Source organism: Salminus brasiliensis, chromosome 3 (genome assembly GCF_030463535.1).
Source record: "Salminus brasiliensis chromosome 3, fSalBra1.hap2, whole genome shotgun sequence".
NCBI lineage: Eukaryota > Metazoa > Chordata > Actinopteri > Characiformes > Bryconidae > Salminus > Salminus brasiliensis.
The window spans coordinates 50,306,337-50,329,558 of record NC_132880.1 but is presented as its reverse complement, the minus strand read 5'-3'; the positions used below and the strand labels follow the sequence as shown (position 1 = coordinate 50,329,558).

Here is a 23,222-nt window from a genome sequence, read left to right as displayed (position 1 = left end):
GCCAGAATGAGCACGTTTCTAGACTACTCCGTGATGAGCGGTGGAGACGGAGGCGGGGGCTCGTGCTCTGTTAGAGCGTTCCACGCAGATCACGGAATTACAACTTTCCAGTCGTGCTCGGTCACGGTCAACAACTGCGGTGGGAACGAGCGGTTCTTGTCCGGTAGGGCATCACCGGACACCAGCCATCCCAATCAAGCCGGGTCCTACCAGTCCTCCGGGACACTGTCAATCGCCTACGGTGCCCACCCGTCCTACGGGAGCCAAAGTTTTTGCGCCGGTTATAATCACTACCCCCTGAATCAGGACGCTGACACGACTGCAGGGTTTGCTCAGTGCGGCCCCCTAGTCTACTCTGGAAACATTGTGCAGCACCATCACCACCACCATCCTCATCATCATCGCCATGGCTACAGCGGTAGCAACGCGCACTTACATCATGGGCAACTTCAGTACGGAGCAGCTACTTACGGTCATGGTCAGGATCAGGCAAATCTGACCTTCGTGGGTGGATGTTCAAACCATCTATCTCCTCTGCATGGCCATCACGATGCGTGTTGTTCACCTCTCTCAGATGGCGTGTCCACAGCACAGACCTTTGACTGGATGAAGGTTAAGAGGAACCCACCAAAAACAGGTACATATATGGGTTTATGGAGAGGTTAATCTCTCTCCTTTTAAAGTTGAACCTGAGCTTGAAGTGGAGGTAAAGCAAAGAGTAGAACTGAAGAGGAACTAAGTTTGTTATGAAGTTGTAGAGAAACTGCTAATAACTAATAACTTTCTGAGAGGAAACTTTTAAAGCCTTGTTCCATTTAGCAACACTATTTTTGCCTTACAGTGCCTTGTATGTGTCTCTGAATCATGAATAAAAAAATAAAAAAAATAAAAAAAGACCAAAACCTTTCTTGAAACTATCATAAAACTTGCACTTAATCTTTCACTATTTGGTTTAACAACTTTCTATGAGGGAGCTTTAAACATCAACAGCTTTCACATCAAGCCACTCTGAATAATTGTTCACCTTAAATATTGAGTTATTTGCAAAACCAGTGCAGAAACCTATAACTTGTTCATAATTACACTCAAAATGCAGTACAGTAAATGGAGATCTCTCTCCAGTGATGTGTTCTGAGATGCTGGATGAATTTTATTTATTTTTTCTTCAGGTAAAGTAGGAGAGTACGGTTATGGTGGGCAGCCCAACACAGTTCGCACCAATTTTACAACAAAACAGCTGACAGAGCTGGAGAAAGAGTTCCACTTCAACAAGTACTTAACACGTGCCAGACGTGTGGAGATAGCTGCTGCGCTCCAACTAAATGAGACTCAGGTGAAGATTTGGTTTCAGAACCGTCGCATGAAGCAGAAGAAGCGTGAAAAAGAGGGTCTGCTACCCAAAACTGCATCTGAACAAGAGGACGGTCCAGAAAAGGCTGAAGATGCATCTGAAAAGTCTATCTCTGCACCCTCAACACCATCTCCTGCCTCCTCTGATCACTACTCCTCAGGCTAAAGGTCCTTGTCATTGTGTTGATTGGATAGTGAGGATGATGAGTACACTCCCATGACTCTGGCCACAAACTTGTAGCAGTTAGAGTGGGTAAGCATAACTGGACATGCCCACTGGTGTGAGTTGCGCCAATGCACTATTTTTTTCAGCTTTGACTATTCAGTGTTTTGTGTTGTTGAAGATGAGTTCATAGCCTGGGGGATCCCAATTCAATCAGTTTAATGTATGTATAAGTGACCAGTGCATTACTATGCACGTAACTGGCAAATGCTGTGTTCATGCAAATGCCTTAGCTGGGGTGGGAAAGGTTATACTACTGTCATATGCCTACCTCATGTAGTCTACCAAATGATAAAAGGATGGAAGTGCAATAGAGGATGTTGTAGTTGTGTGTGGGAGAGAGAAAGAGAGAAAGAGGGAGAGAAGCATGATTAGACAAGTCTTGCTTGATGTTTTACACTCTAAAAACAATGTGCCATAGAAGGACCACTTTTGGTTCCCTAACAAACCTTTGAATGGATTATTCTTTAAAAATACACTTTGCAAATGAGATGAGTGAGTGTGAGGAACCTATTTGAAGAGAAGGGAGCTGTGAATTTATAAAATGTGTTCTTGACACATGGTTTCAAAAGTGGTTCTTCTCTGTCATTGCTAACAGAAGCCTTTGTGGCACCATTTTTAAAGAGTGTATACCTAGATTAGACCAGCTACCTCGTGTTATCAGGCTCCCAGGCTGTTTGTGATGTCAAGATTGACTGTTTTAGTGTATCATGTGTTGCTTCTGCATGATGCCCCACACTCAAGTAGCCAACATAAGCAGTCATGCTGAGTTTTATCAGTTGCAAGTAAAGGTTTTAGTTCTTTTCATTAATTGTGATTTGAAAAAGGTGTGAATCTCTTATCAGGAATACGGGTCAATATCTGTGAAATAAACAACTTTTTTGCTATAAAATACTATTAAAGATTCTGTGTACCATTCTTAGTGCCAGCATAGGCTGTATAATACGATAACATGTAATTGTCTGCACCAGGGGCTAGTGTCCAACAGAGTTAAGGATTTCCATTCAGTTAACCCCTTATTATAAAAGGGTTAAAGGCTGGGTTTAGGGGCCACATTAGAATGAATCATCAGTGATGAACCATGATCTACACCAATATTAATATTAATTAGGAGCTATTTTACAAACCTCTCTAAAAATGCATTGAGCAATAATGAAATATACTAACGAACACGTTCACAATGTCATTCTCAAATCCCTGTTTCATGCAGGGACCCGATGATGGGTCGGCGTTTTGGCAGGACCTTTAAAGGTTTCTTTAGCGCATCGATTTGCTTGTCAATACTCTCATCACCACTGGGAACGCACCTCCTAACTCTAGTGGATGTATGCGTCCGCGCACACTCTCGTCCCTGAGGATGAAAGGCTATTGGCAGACTGTGTGCTTGTTTATCTGAAAGAGAGAGAGAGAGAGAGAGAGAGAGAGAGAGAGAGAGAGAGAGGAAGAGAGAGCGAGAGAGAGGAAGAGAGAGAGAGAGGGAAGAAGGACTGTTGCCATCATTTGCAATGACAACCTTATTGAGCTGATTATAGAAGGGAAAACGAGAGCATAAAGGAAAGAAGAAACAACATTGATTTAATCATCTTCCATCTGATTGCTATATGATCCCTTCAGGAGAACATGGCTGCCCCTCTGTAGCTTGGATGTACACCTTAAGAAAGAACATTGCCAAAAGGGTTCTTTAAAACCATTCAATGGGTGGTTCTTCAAAACAGTGGTTCTAAAAAAATAATCCCTAAATGGACATTTTCCCTTTATCCCTACATGCTCCAAAAGGTGTGTGTTTGTTTGCAAATTGGCTGTTTAAACATCTTAGAACTGAAATAACCTCAACATAACATAAATGTTCTATGATATTTATACCATCTGTACAATTTAAACATAGCCCCTAGAACAAACTAACAGATATTCCCAAGCCAAGGACCACTGAGGAACATTTGATTGTATTAATGCAGGCTGATTTTCATGATGCTCATCTGTGTATTCATGTCAACATGTTTATTTAACCTATTTCAGGCCTGAAAGCTCTTTCAAATGTAACCAACTGAGATGATAGAAACATATTTTTCAGTATTTTACAATCAAAGCTTACCTCTTGACCTTATAACACAGCTGTAACTTTATCATAGCCACCACTTTTCAGTGCTTAAAGTTACTGGCCAAGATAACCCTGCCACTCAGAGTGACAGTTTTATGAACCAACCATCTTTTGTTTGAGTGAAAAAGTGTTAGAAATCTTTTGCAGCACAACAAGAAGACCAGATTCGAGAACCGTGGAGCAAGTCTAATTTGTGTGCTAAACTGTGTGTGACATGAATGCCTTTACACTCTTAAAAATATTCTATATATTGTTCTTTGAGTGATAGAAGATAGAAGACCCACCTAAAACCTTTGGTTCTAGAAATAAATGAGAAATAAAAAGAGATGTGTAAGCGTGAAGAACATTTTAAAGGTTTAAAGAACCTTCAAACCATTTAAAGGTTATTTAAATATATATAGGTTCTTCACACTCTCTTCTCTTCACAATATTTTACAAACGTTTCCTTTGGGCACCGAAACAATGCTTTATAATCTAGGCATTTCTCAAGGAACCATTTGTAAAACCTATATTGAAAGTGAAACAACGTTTTAGAGAAATATTTAATACATTTCAGCTTTAAAAAGTTTCTTTCAGCCTTAATGTCTCAAGCTGATGATTGGGAGAACTTAAAATGCACTATATTACTGTAGGAAATTCTTCGTCTGAATTCACCCTTTCCTCAGGCCAAAATATATGACCAAATATATATAACACGACCAAAATATAAACCTGATATCCTGTTCTGGTTTCAGTCCAAAGCTCGAGTCGTTTTAAAATGCTGTAATTCCTCGTGTGCACAGAGCGCGCCCTGCACACCATAGAAGGCGCTAGCAGAGTGAAATCGGGCCTTGATTGATGATCATCGTTCACCTTTACCTTGAATGCACCTGTGTAAGAGAGTAGTGTGTTTCTTCGCGTGGAGCCGGAAAGTCCCGCGACTGTGGGCTTACCGCTGCTGTGTGAATGTAAGTGCTGTTTTTTGTTGTTTTCTGCAGTTTTTTGTTGTTTTTTGGTTGCCTTGTTTCTTATTATTATTTCTAATGTACAGTAATACAGTACAGTACAGTAATCCAAATAAAATAACACTATCAATCCCCAAGAAAGAATAGACCATATCTGAGAGTAAAAGTTATTTAGTACATCACTCAGATACTCAGAGTCTGCCATATTTAATTAATAATTACTGTCCTGGAATTATATATATATATATATATATATATATATATATATATATATATATATATATATATATATATATATAAGCATTCTAGATCAATCTACTTACAATCAACTTAATTCCTTGCGGTGCTGAGATTTGAGATGAGGTTTAATTCTTACCCTCTCACGATTTTAATCACCAGGCCTGATCAGCTCGTGACTCTGAAATCATTAGCGCGATTTCCTCTTTTAAAACTCCATGAATTAAATAAGCACGTGGCTTTTCTATAATAAGGAATTTAAGGAATTTAAATTGCCTCAAATTTAAATAACAATATTTTTATTAGGTTTTTATTATTGGACAGAAAATATCGAATTAAAATGTATTACTAAATCATGCATTACTAAATTACAACCACTGTTCTTCTTAGTACTATTATTGTAATTATTATTGTTGTCATGTTGATGACCGTGGTTGTTTTTATTATGCATAATACTCACTACATAATGGTAGTTTTAAAGTATTTTACAAATACGTACTGCCATAAACACAAGTGTTAATAAAAAGCTAAAATGTTTGAAAAATACAAAAATATATATATAAAAAAACAATTATAGGAATAAAATGACGTGTGTGATTTATTCAAACGCAACACATTCTGTCCTAACAACTTAAGCAGAAATAAAAGCCATGATACCTTATTACTAGGTGTATTATTTATAAAATTTGTAAATATTATTGTACTGCGGTAATGTGCTTTGGATACAAAAATACGTCAGGTTTCTTTTATTTCTATAAATTATATTAAAACAATAAGCTGTAGTAGAGAAGACGTTTTCATTAAATGCCTAATTCGTATATGAATGGAAAGCAATCGTTAAGGACACTGAATGCTTTATCAGGAAGGCTAATGGGGACAGAACTGCATTAAAAACTAGAGAAAACCCCGCAGGTCATTGCGCGGTCAGCGCGTACCGGGGTGTGTTGTCTCAGCAGCTGCAACTAAAACAGAGTTTTCAGTCTAAGCCAAGAGTAAACATCTCCTTTCTGGGGTGAAACTGAGCGGTAGAACAGCTAACCTGCTTGCTAGACTCGTCTATTTAACTACATTAACTCATAAAAACGCAGATGCAGATTCCAGCCGAGTGCTTCAACAGAACCAGATCCTGCCGTTTCTACCTATTCAGAAATCTGTTATATGAACATATATGCACGTTAATGAAATTTTTGTGTATTAAATATACGTAAATATTTGTTGCATACATACATGTCATTATGATATTCATACTATGTGGATCATTCGTGTATTTTTGATTGTTAGATACATGTATATATGTGTGTTTGTTAAACATATAAGTAAATATGATCAATTATAGAACCTACATGTAATATATGTAAAATGCCAAACATTGTCAAATTTATGTCTTACACAACTGTGTTCGTATACGTTAAAATATATGTCCCATATTCGAAAACGGCCAATTACAGAAAGTTGTCTTGTATGTAATATATTTAAGTATGTACACATACAAATTTTGTATATATTATATAACTCCTTATATCATAAAATGTGACATATTTAAAAGCTATATGTCACCATATATCAAATTTCTGAATGAGTAAACAAGACCTGACCGATGTTTGAAATTTTAACCATTACAAACAGCATCATCACGAAAATGTGGATCAACTGCTCACTCCAGGAAAGGGCAAGGAGGCTGCTTTATAATGCAAATATGTTTTAATGACTATAAAAAGTGGAAGTCAATTCATGCATGCATGGATTACAGGTCGTTTCAGAGAAGGGGTTAAAGGGTTTTCACTGATGTAAAAAGTACTGCTGTACTTAGGTGTTTGCCCTGTTGAATTATTAAATGCTGTTGGGAATAAGGGCAACACACTTAACCCATTAGCTTTATAGTGTTTTTTTTTCAGGTTCGAGACACTGTTCTTTTATTGTTCTCCAAGAGTGTGTCCTGTAGATCAGTAAGCACTGATGATTACCTGTATGTAGGGATGCAAGAAGCTGAAGATTGTGTTACTTCAATGTTCAATGTTGTGTAGTTCAATGGTTGTGAGTGTTTTTAATTAATTAATTTATTTATTTATTTTATCTATTCATTCATTTTAGTTGGCTTTTAAATTAAATATATAACAGTATGGATAAGGGAAAATGGAATAGGCATTATGTAACCTCAAATAATAAAGTTAATGTTACAGAAATACACATCAGCTAAACACATTTCTAGCTAATGATAATGTGGTGTGGTGTGCTGTGGCTAACGTTTTTACAGAGCTGAGGGTGTAAATGATCTTTTCATAATATAATATATTAGCATATTCCTAATATAAACATTTTACAGATGACTTCATTAACTGAGTCCATGTGGGTTTGCTTATACCCACAAATTCTTTGAGTATTGACATCCAGATTCAAGCATATTGAATTCAAAGTAGAGAGCAGAACATCTTATTCTTCAAGTAAGTGTGGTGGTTTTCAGAGAGCTGCTCACACCATAAAGCTCCACACTATAAACCTTTGATCATATTCATACATTTCGTCACATGTTCAGACAAATTGTATTTTAAAAGAAATAACCCTTCATTGTTACTAATTTACCTTTCACCCCATACTGCTGAAATGATAAAACTCAAGAATGTTCAATCTTTACATACTTCTTTCTGTGTATTACAGCATCATGGTGATTTAAATTACCTTTTGTAAAGTAGTGTGCCAATTGTTATTGGGTAATTTTGTACTTGAGCACTTTTTCTGTAGGGACAACTTTTATTGTCAATCAGATGCAGTTTTGGTTTTCATACTAACCTGAACATATTGGACAAGATTGACCAGTGGTAAATAAGGTCTACTACTTCAAGCATCATGAATTTTGTTGTTTGTTTTTAGGATTTGGTTTTTTTTGTTTTTTTTTTGGTGTCAGGTATGTTTTGGGAACATACCTTACACTTCTCCTTCTCCCAAACTTCTACCTTCCATGTCCCATGTTTCTGCACCCCTCCACCATCCCATCTTGTTCCTTTAACCTAGTTATAACTCTCCGTCCTTCTGAAATTGTCACTTACATTACACCTCTGGAGCTCAACACGCTCGGAGGAGAACACTAACTGTGAATTCTGTTACATCAGCTAATAGATGCCCTGCACTGGCTAGCACTGCCCATGCTGAGTAATGGGGAGAGGGAGGACCATACTATCCTCCCAAGAGCGAGGACTGCAGTTATGTTAATAGGACTTTTTTTCATGGATGCCTGTGGAATCAGCAGGCTTCGAACTGGCGATCTCTCAAAGATAAGGCCAATGCCCAGACAATCAACAACAGTGTTAACCACTTAACACGGCAAGGCTTATTACACACTAAAGTGTGTTATTTAGTAACTACAGGGACTGTACAAACTGGGTAGAAACTGGTTGGGCTGCCCTTTGGAAACAGGAGTTTGTTATAACACTTTCAGCATGACGGTGGGCAATAGACTTTTTTAAGGGGTTAAAGCTGCTGATTTTTAAATGAGGTGTAATTGATCCCTATGCAGTGGGCTATGCGAGACCTGCAAGCTTGAAGCCTGACCAAAACTGTGTTTGTCTAATGACCAGCTAGTGTACTGGGAAGCCATTTATGAACTGCTTGTCTCAAGTACCCTGTGTTTTTGTACTTTTAATTCAAGATAAGATTACTGCTATAGTTTGATTATCCATCCAGTCAGGCTAATGGGTTGAAAATTAGAGTTCTATTTTGACTTTAAATAAAACAATAATCGGAATTCTAATTAAATACTTAAATACTATTTAATTAAAACAAATGACCTGGTTCGAGTTTGCAGTCTTTGCTTGACTTACTCTCTTCATTTAGCTACTGTGGCCAAGAGCTTCTATTAAAAACTATCTTTAAAAAAATCTTTAGAGATGTTTTAAGATCTACCAAAGTCATTTACTGTATGAAAAAGTGTAGTACAAAGGAACTGGCAGCTAAAAAATAGGTCATTAATCCTACATACGATGTGATCTAGGCTAAAACTCTCTGCATTCTTTGCCTGAGGCATACCCTTGATTAGACACACAGTTATTCACCTTCCTTTCAGTGTGTCACACTAGCCTTCAGTAGAAATAATCAAGTACAAAAATAATGGGTAGGCTTTGATGCAGTACACTGCTAAAACTAGTTCCTTGGGGAACATTTGGAAGTTCTTTCATTTGAAACTGTGGAGGAACATTTAAAGGTACTTTGAGGAACCTTCAAGAAAAGCTTTTTAGAAGACAAGGTTCCTTAAAGGCTCTCAAATCATCTTAAGAGGTTCCTCCAGTTTCAAATTGAAGAGTAGATAAAAGCTCTTCAAGGCACTTAAAATTTTAAACTTTAAATTTAACAGTGCACAAAGAAACAAAGTTACAAAGAAACAGACACACATGTATGTACACACAATCTGGGACCCACTTCGTATAACTGGAGCAATTGAGAAATGAGTGCAATGTAAGTAAATTATTCTAAGAGGTTTCCTAAGTTTGGCTAAGATGTTTCACAGCTGTTTTTAATGTGTTTGTTCCATCTACTCACTTACGGAAGGAAAACCAGATAAAATGAAAATATTCCAAAAAGAAAAAATGCCCCAAATGAAGTTATATTGTTATGTTCATCTTGTAGCAATCTGGTAGTATGAATTTGTATTTATCTGATGCCAAATTGAATGTCTACACACCATTACACACCATATTACATGGGTGTAAAGTAAATACTGCTGATTATCACATATTTTTCTTAGACTGGCTATTCCACTGCTTTAAAAAACATCAGTGCCTGACCAGTACAGTGCATATCAACATTGTCACACAACAACCTTGTATGTGCTTTTTTTTGTTGATTTTTAGTTTTTGGTATAATGGGAATCTGACAGTTATTCTTTATATTGTATCAGCATTTCAGGATGATTGGACCAATAGAAATGCTTCATACTTTATAAGATGCATTTGAAAATTGTTGAAATTCTCTCAGTGTTGGCATTGTATTGTAAACATGGTGTTTTTGTCAGGTTTGACTGCCTATATACAGGTTTCTTCATTGAAGGATTGTTACGCCTTACATGTCTACTTACATAAAATAATCTATGCACATTTGTCATGTTTACTAGTTAATTTGCTTATGCTTTTTATTACATTAGGGATTTAATCCCTAAAAAGTATTTACAAATTTTAATTAAATAATAATTAATAAACCAAAATAAAAAAAAATTGTTTAATCCTGAAAAAAATAAGAACCAATTTGTTAATGACGCTAAAACTAAACTGACAGAAAAGCCAAGACAGGCTGAAGGAGAAGAGGAAAGTGGCAGGAGAGGGGAAACTCAGAGAGGTCCATCCATCACACTGTCTTGACCTCATGGTGACCCTCGCTCATGCAGCCAATGAGGCACCTCCCGTGTATGCAAGTAGATCGGGTAACCGTGGTGATGGACTGAATGTTTTTCACATATTGTCTTTGTGTTGTCCATCAGTCTGTCCCAGAGTGCCTTGCTGAAATGCAACATCTAAAATCTAAATGCTAAAATCTTATCTGATTAAAATCTACATTGATTAAAAAGATGCACAGTCATGTCTCACATAATCTTTATACGAGTGCACAGATGTATGTTTTAATCCAGGTCAGTGTTTGGATAATGTCTTTAGCTGCACTAGCCATCTTATGGTCTTGATCTCGTAGGCCTCAGGATTGGCAGTCTATCAGATTCCTGTAATACATTACTGGAACTGCAGATTTTGGGGGTTGTCCGGCTCTCACAGCCCTAAACTAGCTTCTCTCTTTGATTTCCAAAATAACCTTTTCATTGATTTTTTTAAGGAAATTAAGTTTGCTAATTTAAGGAACGTTTTTTAAAGTTTGAAGAATCATCATAGTTATTTGACACCAATAAAATGAACTTCCTAGAATCAGACACGTAGACCAAGAACCAGCAAGGAATCTTTATTTTTAAAAGCACAGCTGACACACTAAACCTCCAGGATAACAGCTGAAGACCACCAGTGTAGAATAATCTAAATGCCAAGGTTGTGGTAAAGGGTTATGGACATAATATAAAAACCACTGCTTGGTGACGTGAAGAACACTGATGATCTGGTTCCAGTGGCTCCTGTCAAGGGGTAGATACAAGCAGGAAAAATGGGCAAGCGTACGAATCTGAGACACTTTGACAAGAACCAAATTGTGATGTTCTAGACGACTGGGTCAGAACATCTCCATCTCAGTCTTATTTTTACTCTCGGGTAATGTACATCAGAATTTCCCATTCAGTCTATTTAGCACTGCTGTTTAGTTTTAATGTTTTCTTGGAATACTGTCAGCTCATTAAATATGTATTGGGACACCTGCTCAATCACAGTTTCTTCTGAAACCAAGGGCAAGGAGTTTATTCTGTATTTGTTGGAGTAACTGTCTCTGCTGTGCAGGGAAGAAGGCTTTCTACTAGATGTTAAACACATGCTGTGAGGATTGGATTGCATTCAGCAACAAAAGCATTAGCGAGGTCAGGATGTTGGATGATCACCACCCCACCTCATACCCCTCTAGCCCACACCTGGCATTAGGCATGATGCCAATAGGTCCTATTGTTTGGGCAGTACTTCTTAACAGGAACTAGACAAGTCAGCAATGGGTTCAACATAAAGTAGCTAAATACATTAGTTAGGATAAATACAAACATTTGGACATATAGTGTGCCTGTAAATTGTTGAAGGTTGAAACAGACATGTTAGTACAAGGAAATACCTCAACGAAGAGTACACTGATATACTGGGAATGAGACTGGGACTAAAGCCTTGCATTTGCTTGTTCAGTGTAAATATGGAGCTGTTTGAATATTTACTGTTAAACTAAAGAGTGATATTTAATATTTCTTGTATTGGCGTGTACATTTAGACAATAATGGATCAGTTTACACAGCTTATCTTTGCTTTCAGTGAAAACAAACATTTGGTAACCTCTAGAAGATCAACAAGAGAGTCCTCAGAAACGGGTCTGCTAGTCTCACGCACACACACACAGTCAAAATCATCACCTGAGAACTTGCAGTGAACATCCAAATTTAGAGCCATTGCTTTGTGCAGGCCGACACCACTAACAAGAGACAGCACTTGTATGAAAATGCCCTCTGGAGCAGGGCGTGTTTATGAGTGTGTGTGTGTGTGTGTGTGTGTGTGTGTGTGTGTGTGTGTGTGTGTGTGTGTGTGAGAGAGAGAGAGCGTTGCTGATGTAAGTCAGTTTTAGCCACGAGCGACACATTCATTTCAACACATGAGATTAAACTGATTCTATTTCAGGTTAGGCTCACCTGCACTGTTTAACCCTGAGGGGATATTTTGCCCCTGTATGTATGCACACAGACATTCACACACACGTACATACTAATCATTGCAATGAGTTGCACATGATCACTGTGACAAGTCTGCCACTGATATACTGTCTGTCTAAATTGGAAGCAATTTGTCATTTGGATTAACACGGCTTATGTAAGCCTTAGCAGTGATGGTTTACTGTAGCTGTCAATTTTAGCATCAACAACAATATAATAACAATAGTAACAATGATTATAACACTTGCTGAATACGAATGCTAATCTTTACAACTATGCTCCTTTAAAACATAGTTTATATATATATATATATATATATATATATATATATATATATATATATATATATATATATATACAAAATGGAACTTTACAGGAGAAGGAAATAAACTTTCTTAGAAGTCAGTGTAAAATATTTTATTCCAGGTCATTTTTGGAGCATTTCTATTGGTCCATTCATAATGAAATTCTAATACAGTATAAAGAACAACTGCCAGATTCACATTATGGAGAAAAGTGAAAAACGGCAAAAATGGAGATACAAGTTAAAATGGAGATTTTGCAGGGTTGTGGTGACAAGATTATTTACATGAAAAATGTGCAAGTACTAATGACATTTAGTCCTGTGTTTTAAAAACGAATGGAAATGATGGGAGGTCAGCCTCAGGCAGCAGTGACACTCAGGTATGTTTATGAGCGCACACACACATACACACACTTACACTTGCACACACACACAGACAGCCTTAACAGTCTGACATTTTCCCACTGACACGGTTACATACAAAATGTGTGTGTGTGTTTGTCTGTCTGTTTGAGACAGGTAAAGTAGGTGAGAGCTGAGCCGTTATGAACTGTCCCCTCCAGGTAAAAACTGAACCCATCTAACACACACCTGCACGGCAGTAGAGTGAGAAGTGTTTGAGTTTGTGACAGTCATGAGTTAATGTGTTCATTTTACTAGAAACTCTAATGTACTTTCATATGTTGCACATTTCATAAACAATCCCACACAGAGCTGCACATCTCGTTCAGGCCATTTCTGTTGTATTGTTGTGGTGAGAAACAGTGCATTATCAAAAAAATGACTGTCTAACAGTAGCTTCAATGCAATTTACAGAGCTATTTAAAATTCTGAACAAAAAGAGCAGACCAGTCCAAAAATATCATCTGTGCAGTCTCCTTTTAAAGACATCAGCTGTGTTGAGATCTACCTGCTACCATGACGATATTTTAGGACCGTTGGAGTCTTCTTTACTGATCTTGAGGTTCTGCTGCTGGGCTGATCTTTCTAGGACGATGGTTTGATCTGGTCATGTTGGTCAGCTGTTCCTCTGGTAGATGATTTAGACAGTGGAACAGCGGCTGATCTCTGACTGTTCTGAGATCTGTTTAAACCCCTTCCATCAACAGACTCCTCTGCATCTCCACCCTTCTTTCTGAAGGCCTCAGAGAGCTCTCTGGATCTGACCATGATGGTGATCTGCTTCACCCCTCACTTCAACCATCAAGATCAGACCAGACTAAACGTCTGAGGTTTAAATCAGACTCCAGACTCCTCCAGAATAATCCTCTCCAAACATGTTCTGATCATCTACAGCCGATCTTCTGCTCCTGACTAATGCACTGATCAGCCATAACATTAATATCACCTCTTTATTTCTACTCTTATTGTCCATTCTGTCACCTCCACTGACCATATAGGAGCATGCTCTATAATTCCAGACTGTATTTATTCCACCTGTTTCTCTGCATACTTTGTTACACCATCTTTCACCATGTTCTTCAATGGTCAGGACCCCACAGGACCACCACAGAGCAGACTGTAGTATTTGGGTGGTGGTCAGTCATTCTCAGCACTGCAGTGACACTGACGGACCTGGTGGTGGCGAGTGTGTTAGCAGTGTGTGTTGTGCTGCTGGTTTGAGTGGATCAGACACAGCAGTGCTGCTGGAGTGCTTAAACACTGTGTCTGTCTAACCACTCACTGTCCACTCTATTAGAAGGTCCTACCTAGCTGGTCCAGCTAGTAGAGACAGTGAAGTCAGAGACTGAAGCTCTCTGATCTGCTGCTGCACAGTTTGTGATGGTCGTCCTCTAGACCTTCATCAGCCCACTGGGTGCTGTAGGCTGGATATTTCTGGCTTGGACTATTCTCAGTCCAGCAGTGCTGAGAATGACCCACCACCCACATACTACCTGCTCTGTGGTGGTCAGTCCTGTGGGGTCCTGACCACTGAATAACAGGGCAATGGGAGGCTAACAGAGTATGTAGAGAAACAGATGGATACAGTCTGGATTTATAGAAATAAACGGTGCTCCTATATGGTGCTGATAAAATGGACATGGTATATATATATATTTTTACACACACACACACACACACACACACACAAGCTTTAAGGAATTATTCTGACATCCATGATCCTTCACACACACACACACACACACACACAGGGACATTATAATGTGTGCAGTGGGGTTTGGTGACACCCATTGGGAGCATGGTTTAATGACAGAGCTGTCTTTAGCGGCACTGACACTGCCACGCGCGGCCAGAGATCTTTCCAACGTCACCCGCGTGTCTGCTCCCACTGATGTGATCTTTAGTCCTGATCAGATCTATAGACTGGCATTTTGGCCACTCAGGCTCTGGAGCCCCGCGTGCATGCTAAACGCCCGGCCCGCCGATATCCTGACAAGAACTTAACGCAGCGCGCGGCAATATTCCGACAGCAAGAGCGGTCAGGCTTCAGGCTCTGAGACACGCGCGCCGATACCTGGACAGGTGGCTGGTCGGATGGGGTCACAGCTTATGCTGGGGTCAAGAAATAATGCTTTCATGGGGATAGTCAGAGGTCAGCAAAGAAGTTCAAAAAGATACATTCTTTAAAATGGGTTCTGTATGGTACTGAAATAACAATAGTGGAACCCATTTTAATGCTATGTATACAACCACTTTTCAGATCTTCCATCATTGAGAGGAACCAAGTAAGCATTCAAATGGTTATTTGAGTTGTCATGGTTTCATATAGAACCCTTGAAGATACCTCTTATTTATTATTATTGTGAAACTACATCTTACATTTTTCTATATATTAATAAAAACTGTAAACACATTTTTTTAAGCATATAAATTTCTAGAGGTGCTATAGTCATGAAATTATCACCAGATGTCGGTAACTAGTTATGTGTAAGATTAAGAAATGACAAAGTATTGAACATGCTTACTGAAATTTATTTAATACTTTGTATAAAAATGTTTTTTTGGTGTTTTTTTAGCTTCAAGACCTCTCCTGTATGGAGAAACTAGTCGCATGCACTGCTCAGGTGTACTTTTGGCCCACTCTTTAAATGTTGAAGCTTCCATGAGCTCCTTCTATGATCTCTGAGCTTTAGTTGCTTTAGTTATATTCAGGTCATGTGATTGGCTGGGCCTTTCTAGCAGCTTTATGTTCTTTCTCTGAAACCAATGCAGAGTTTCCTTGGCTGTGTGTTTAGGATCATTGTCTTGCTGAAATGTCCACCCTTGTTTCATCTTCATCATCCTGGAATATGGCAGCAGATTTTTATCATTTATTCTTCCTTCAATTACATAAAGCGTGCCAGGGCCGTATGCTGAAAAACAGCCCCACACCACGATGTTCCCACCTCTAAACTTTGCTGTTGGTAAGGTGTTTTTGGGGTGATGTACAGTGCCTTATGGCCTCCAAACATGGTGTGTCTTATAGTATCCAAAGAGTTCAATTTTGGTTTCATCTGACCGAACTATATTCTCCCAGTATTTCACAGGCTTGTCTAAATATTCTTGAGCTGAACTTTAAACAAGCTTCAACATGTTTTTTCTTCAGCAATGGAGTCTTGCGTGGTGAGCATGCAGACAGGCCATGGCGATTAAGAGCATTACCTACTGTTTTCAGTTGTACCTGCTGATTGCAGGTCTTTCTGTAGTAATCTTACTTGATGATTTATGATTAAATGATGTTCTTTCCATTTCTGGATTATGGCCCCAACAGTGCTTACTGGAAGCACTGGTTTTACCCATCATGAGATGTTTTATTTTTTGTGTGGCACCTGGGTAATGAGACATCTTTCCTTAAGCCATCAGTTGAAACATCTGATATTTATGTGGCAGGATTACTAACTGGCAGGATTGCTTTCTAATTACTTATAAATTTCAGTTGGTGTCATGACTGTCCGTGTTTTTTTGTACCTCTCTTTCTTCATGTGTTCAATACTTTTTCCCTGTGCGATTTCTCATTATTACACATAACTTCATTTATAGACATCAATGGTTTGATTTCTTTGTTGGGTTGTTATCAATATCTGGTGAGAATTCCATGTCAACAGCACCTTTAGAAATATATTTACTTAGAAAATTTGGGACATGTTCAATACTTATCCTTGAAGGAACCACTTTTGGATAAACGTAATCCTAAACTCCACTCTGTGCCATGTTACTAACTTTAACTATCTAGGCCTAACCTTCACCTCAACTTAAAACCTAATCCTAACCCTCACCCTAGCCCTAATCCTGTCCCTAAACCTTAGGCCATCCCTAATACTAACCTTAATCTTAATCTCAACTCAAGACCTAATCCTAACCTTCACCCTGGCCCTAATCCTAACCCCAACCCTTAGCCTGGCCCTAATACTGACCTTAACCTTAATTGTAATTTAAAACCTAATTCTAACCCTCACACTGGCCCTAATCCTAACCCTAAACCTTAGGCCATCCCTAATACTAACCTTAATCTTAATCTCAACTCAAAACCTAATCCTAACCCTCACCCTGGCCCTAATCCTAACCCTAAACCTTAGGCCATCCCTAATACTAACCTTAATCTTAATCTCAACTCAAAACCTAATCCTAATCTTCATCCTGGCCCTAATCCTAACCCCAACCCTTAGCCTGGCCCTAATACTGACCTTAACCTTAATTGTAATTTAAAACCTAATTCTAACCCTCACACTGGCCCTAATCCTAACCCTAAACCTTAGTCCAGCCCTAATACTAACCTTAATCTTAACATTAGTACAAAACCTAATCCTAACCGTCACCCTAACCCTAACCCTTAGCCTGGCCCTAATACTAACCTTAACTCTAATTTCAATTTAAAACCTAATCCTAACCTTCACCCTGAGTCTAATTCTAACCCTTAGCCCTAATACTAACCTTAACTCAAAGTCTAAACCTAACCCTCACACAGTCCCTAATCCTAACCTTAACCTTAACTCAAAACCTAATCATAACCCTCACACTGTCCCTAATCCAAACCTTAGCCTAGCCTTAATCCTAACCTTAACCTAAACCTCAGCTCAAAACCTAATCCTAACCCTCACCCTGACTTTAATCCCGACCCTAACCTTTAGCCCGGCCCTAATACAAACCTTAACCTTAACCTCAGGTTAACCTAATTAAAACCTAATCCTAACCCTCACCTTAACCTCAACCCTAAACCTTAGCTCAACCCTAATCCTAACCTTAACTTCAACACTAACCCTAACATTGGGCCCAATCCAACCTCTAGCATTCCAGTAAGGGTCTGTAAATTGGTGTAGAACCTTCTCTTTATAAAAATCAGTCATAGGAATCTCTTTTCTAACATGAAATCTTAATAAACCAAAATGGCTCTACTCTGGAGCTCTAATTACCCTTTGTGGAACCTTTTCCTAAAGACAGTTGGCGACAGTGAGCTTTGCTGAAATTGAAGATGTGGTGTTTACCGGATAAATACAGCTGAGTAAGTGACAGCTAGAGGTTATGTTTATGATCTCCTTATCCTTGCAGTTTGTATCTGTGATGCTCTGTTACTCTTATTTTGTAGCTCAACCCAGAGACAGAGTGTGTGTGTGTGTGTGTGTGTGTGTGTGTGTGTGTGTTAGTGTCGGTTTCCTCTGGGACCGTATGTCCATCTTTCCATTGACCCATTCGTAGACCTGTGAGGTGATCTGAATGCATGGTGGTGTGCATGTGTGTGTGTGTGTCTGAGCTGCAGGTCAATAGAGCCCTCATCAGGAATTCCTCACTCAAGCTTTTACATAAACAGCTGCTTAGGGGGATTAGCAAGGTGTTAGCCTGTTAGCTCAGCGAGGCAAACATCTCTTTAATCCATTCTCAATCTCTTGAGGGGCTGGATGAGCAACCCCCATATTAGGGTGAGATATTGTTGTGATCTTGGGGTCACTGGTTCATCAAATCTTTGCACAGGCGTTTGCACACTTGTAAACTGGTGCAGGCTACAGTGTTGACCCCACTTCTATCCTCAGAAGACTCAACCTTACCCGTGTTTATCTTTTTCTAAAGTATTTAGGATAAAATGCCCAGGGGTCCTATCAGAAGATTGTGAACTCAATCCCCAGCAATGCCACAGCCATCATTTATGGACAAAAGTATTGGGACACCTTCTCAATCACTGTTTTGTTCTAAAATCAAGGGTATTATAAAGAGTTAAAAAGAGTGTCTCTACTGTTCAGGGAAGGCTTTGCACTAGATCAATGTGTATTTGCACTAGCATTGCTGTGAGGATTTGATTGCATTTGGCAACAAGAGCATATGCGTGGTCCAGATGTTGGATGATTACCACCCCATCCCACCCCCAAGTCATCCCAAAAGTACCAGAGAACACAATTCTTCCACTGCTCCACAGCTCAATGCTGGGGGGGCTTTTTACCTCTCTAGCCCACACCTGGCATTATTAGGCAGCATGGTGCCAACAGGTTAATGTTTATATACTCCAAAGAGTCCTATTCTATTGGCAGTACTTCTCTCAGAGATTTGACAAGCTACGTGAGTATGTGCATTTGCACATCTGTGGCAGCATTGGATATAACTTAAAGTAGCTGAATGCACTCATTAGAAGGGGTGTCCACAAACATTTGGACATGTGTATTTTAAGCATATGTCAATATTTTTTGCATGGATGTTAAATGGATGCTTGTATTGATAGTTCACAGAATTTATTAAGCTCTGTCTTAATGCACCCATTCATATTATTATATTTATTGTCTATGCACCCTGTCTGGTGTCTTCCTTAGTATTGTAATGCACCACAAATTGGTTACCCGACATGTCTGCATGTGAAAGTCTCATATTCTACACGGAAAAGGACATGAAACAGACTGACAGCAGTTCAAGTGGAGGAAGGCTCTGCCAGTGCCACACCTAATAGTCAGGTGTTTGAGAACCATTGCTTTAAACCACTATAACCACTTTATTACCACCATCCGGGTCTGATGAAATACCCTCAGGTCGAGGGCAACAAGATCTTCGCAAGATCTTCTGAACACCTTGTCAAAAGTATGCAGCCAAAAGACTGTGGTTTCCCACTGCACAAGATCAGTGAAAAGCTGGTATGCTGTTGGTGTCTCAGCAACACACCTGGAATGTTGCAAATGTAGGCCAAAGGGCATCACTATAATGGAAATCAAGCCAAATAATACAGGCTGAAAACAAACAGCTCCTTGATCTCTGACAGCAAACACTCGTGGATAATTAGTTCTTGATTTTGTTTAATTTAGTAGTGTGGTCAGCCCTGTGCCACAATACCATTTGCTTACTTCAAATAAAAACCTGATATATTATATTAATGTCTTACAAATCCATAGACAGCCCCCAAAAAAGGTTCATCCAATCAATAACAAGCATTTAACTTGCTTTGTTCAAAGGAAATAAATACCTTGCTTGAAAGATTAACTGTTTGTTTAAGTATTTATTTGGGTTAAATAAACACAAAGTCATTTACAAAAGACTTCAATCAAATACAATTCATTTCAATGTAAAAACAAATTAATTGTTAATTTCTGTAGTGTTCAATTTTTAAATAAACATTTTATTTAAACCAGAAACTCAATTTGTAGATTTAAATAATTAAGCTTTTAAAAGCTAGATTAAAAGTTTAACATTTGCAGTTTACAGTGCAGAATATAAAAAACATTTGTCATATTTAATTTTAGTTGTTAAATAAAAGTTAAGTATGTCTATGCCTCCAACAGGTTATCATTTTAGAGATATGTGGTTTTGTTTGGACAGAGTCAGCGCTTTATCCATCCTTTCTTTGAAACTGTCCCATGGAACATTCAGAAAACATCATATGCCCACCCACCATGTGGGAAAGTATTCCTCAGTGATCTAAGTCTTAATATATAATATATTTTTAATCACTCCTCGCTAGATTTAAATCTCATTCCCAAGAGAATCAATTCCAAGGCCCACACACTGTGCTGCAAAATATGGATAAAAATTCTTATCCTAAAATACATTTTAAAAAGTATAACAATCACTACAAAATACAAGAAACTCCCAAATCATTGATTTTGTCAAAAAATCTATTTTAATTTATTTTAAATTTAAATGTATTATTATGGCCCAAATTATGTTAGATTTGACTCATTTACATCGTATTGTTCCAGATGGTCTATAGGAAACTTAACAAAAAAAACAGTGTTCTTCTTGGAGAGGATACACACTATACACACACTTTTTTCAGGGTTTGCCTGATGGTGGATTCGTGAACAGTAATATAAGTAATTATAAAATTAAATATTTCACAATATCATATACCTTCCTCTGGGAATGATTTTTGTTGGATGACCACTCTTCAGCAAGGTAACAGTGTAAATTTTACATCTGTATCTGCCTAACAGTGAATTGACAATGATTAAACTCTTTAGGCACTGATTTGTAACCTCTTCCAAGCTAGTGAGCTTCAACATCTCCTTTTCTGTTTATACAAAAACATGCCATGCACCTTACAAAAGTGTGGGTGAAGTTAATTAAGACTAAAAAAAACTGTATATTTGTGTATATAGTATGTACAGATACATTTACTGTGTATATCAGTGCTGTCCAATAAAAATCATGTATCTCTATTTTTAGTTTTAAGGTTTCTCCTTTGTTTGTACTCTGTAACAGCTTTATACACTGTGTAAATACTTATATAGACCAATGATTTAGAATTCTCTAGGCCAATAGAAATGTTAATTTTACATTAACTTTAAAGCCTATAGAATCACCACTTTTGCTATATATATATATATATATATATATATATAGTAAAACTCTTGTCACTGAATGCAATCCTCACATCAAACCTAACTATCCCCTACACTTAACTTAACTTCACAACCTTTTGCCAAACAAAAATCAGTTACTGCAATAAATGATAAAACATTAATGAAAATCTGTACAACATACTGTCAGAGGGTGTGTGTTTCTAATATAGTAGACATATGCCGTCACAGAGCAAAATGTATTTAATTATCATGCTGATTATTATTTATTTGCATTAACCACCGAGTAAGAGTGTTTTATTATATTTGATGATATCCAGTGATGTCTCAGAAGAGGTCACAACCCCAAAAGGTCATGACCTGGACAAAAATTTCCATGGACACTGCAGAAGGAAGAGGAATGTTTTCTTTTCTGTCATTTTGTTTTCTTTCCACTGACCACTCATCCTGGCAGACACAACTAAACTAACAAGGCAAATGCCAAATGACATGAGCTTTAACTTCTGTATACTCGTATTTTCAGTCCTGTTCAGAGGTTTTAGGTCCCTGATCCCATCACTCCACCCCCCGTCTCTCAGCAGTGAGAGGGTTCTACTGCAGAAGCTCCAGATCTCATCAGAACAGATAAAGCAGCTGAACATGAATCCAGTAAAAAGGAGAAACAAGAGCTTCTCATTCTGAAGAAAGAAAGTAGTGAGATCTTGTGGGTGAGCTAGTCTGAAGAACAGAGCTCGGTTCCTCCAGGGTTCTCCTGGACGGACCCCAGTCCAGCCAGCACAGCGTGGAGGATGTGTTCAACTCCATCAGCAGCAGCAGCAGCAGCAGCAGCTCACCTGATTTACCATCATTAAGCCCTGATTTACCACCAAACCAGGTGTTGATCTGAGGAGAACTCTAAATAATACTAGACTCCATGAGGAGAACTTTGGAGATGTTCCAGCACTTTCTGTAGGATTGTTATTATTAGTGTTTATTATAATATCAGTGTTTTACTAAGCAGATAAACTCTGACCAAATCAGCAGCTTTTAACTCATTCATTAAAAACCTTTGGACTGTACTCTGTGTCTGTGTGTGTTTATAGAATAGGGTCATTCCATACAAAGTCATTTTGTTACATACTTTTGAATCCACTGCAAGACCAATATGCTGTCATATTGCTCCTTTACATCTAAAATTAAAATGAATAAATAAAGATAATTAGTATAATATATCATACTGCCATGCTGTAAATATCAAATAAGAGTGACAGAGCAAATGAGAAGGATCAGTCTGTGACACTCTACTCTCACTCCTAAACACTGCCGCCTCACACAGCAGCAAAAAGAGAGCACTACTGCCCCTGGTGTTGACAAATAAACGGTACTGAAAAGTGTGTGTTTGTGTGTATTCTGCTTTACTCTCTGTACGGTTCCAGCAGTGACAGACAAAATATGTTTCATTTTAGTTACTGAGATGGGAAAGAATATGTGTATGTGTATGTGTGTGTGTGTGTGTGTGTGTGTGTGTGTGTGTGTGTGTGTGTGTGAGAGAGAGACAGTATTTACACTAAAAATGAAATCTGTTATGTAAACAGTATACAGGTGAACAGGGACAAAGACTTCAACATGAACAAAATGTGTCCACAAGTCTCTTCCAGTCCACAAACACAGCCATTCACCCAAACACCAGTATTTGTGATGTTGATACAGATAGTGGTTAAATGGAGGCAGTCACCTTCATCTCAGAGACTTTCAGCCGATAAACCATTGAAAAAGCATTCAGACAACTTCAAAACATAACATACAATAAGGAAACAGTTTGGATAGCTGCTGTTTTAGCAATTGTTTTTTGTTTAACCTGTTTTTTTTTTCTTTAATAATTGCATAAATTATTATGTAAGATATATATCATAATATATGAGTTAATTTATTTTATCATATATTACTATATCTTTAATAAGGCATTAAATAAAACACACACACGCTTCTTATATATTTATATATAAGACAACACACTATATGGACAAAAGTATTGGGACACCCATTCGTTAATGTTTTTTTCCA

General features: G+C 38.1%; 1 protein-coding gene across 1 annotated transcript; it reads left to right on the top strand.

Moving 5' to 3' along the window:
- Positions 1–1,516, top strand: hoxa1a (homeobox A1a). The gene is made up of 2 exons (XM_072674992.1): positions 1–637; positions 1,170–1,516. Exons 1-2 carry the CDS (start codon positions 7–9, stop codon positions 1,514–1,516), a joined length of 978 nt encoding a protein of 325 aa, XP_072531093.1. The 5' UTR covers positions 1–6.
- The last annotated feature ends 21,706 nt before the right edge of the window (positions 1,517–23,222 follow it).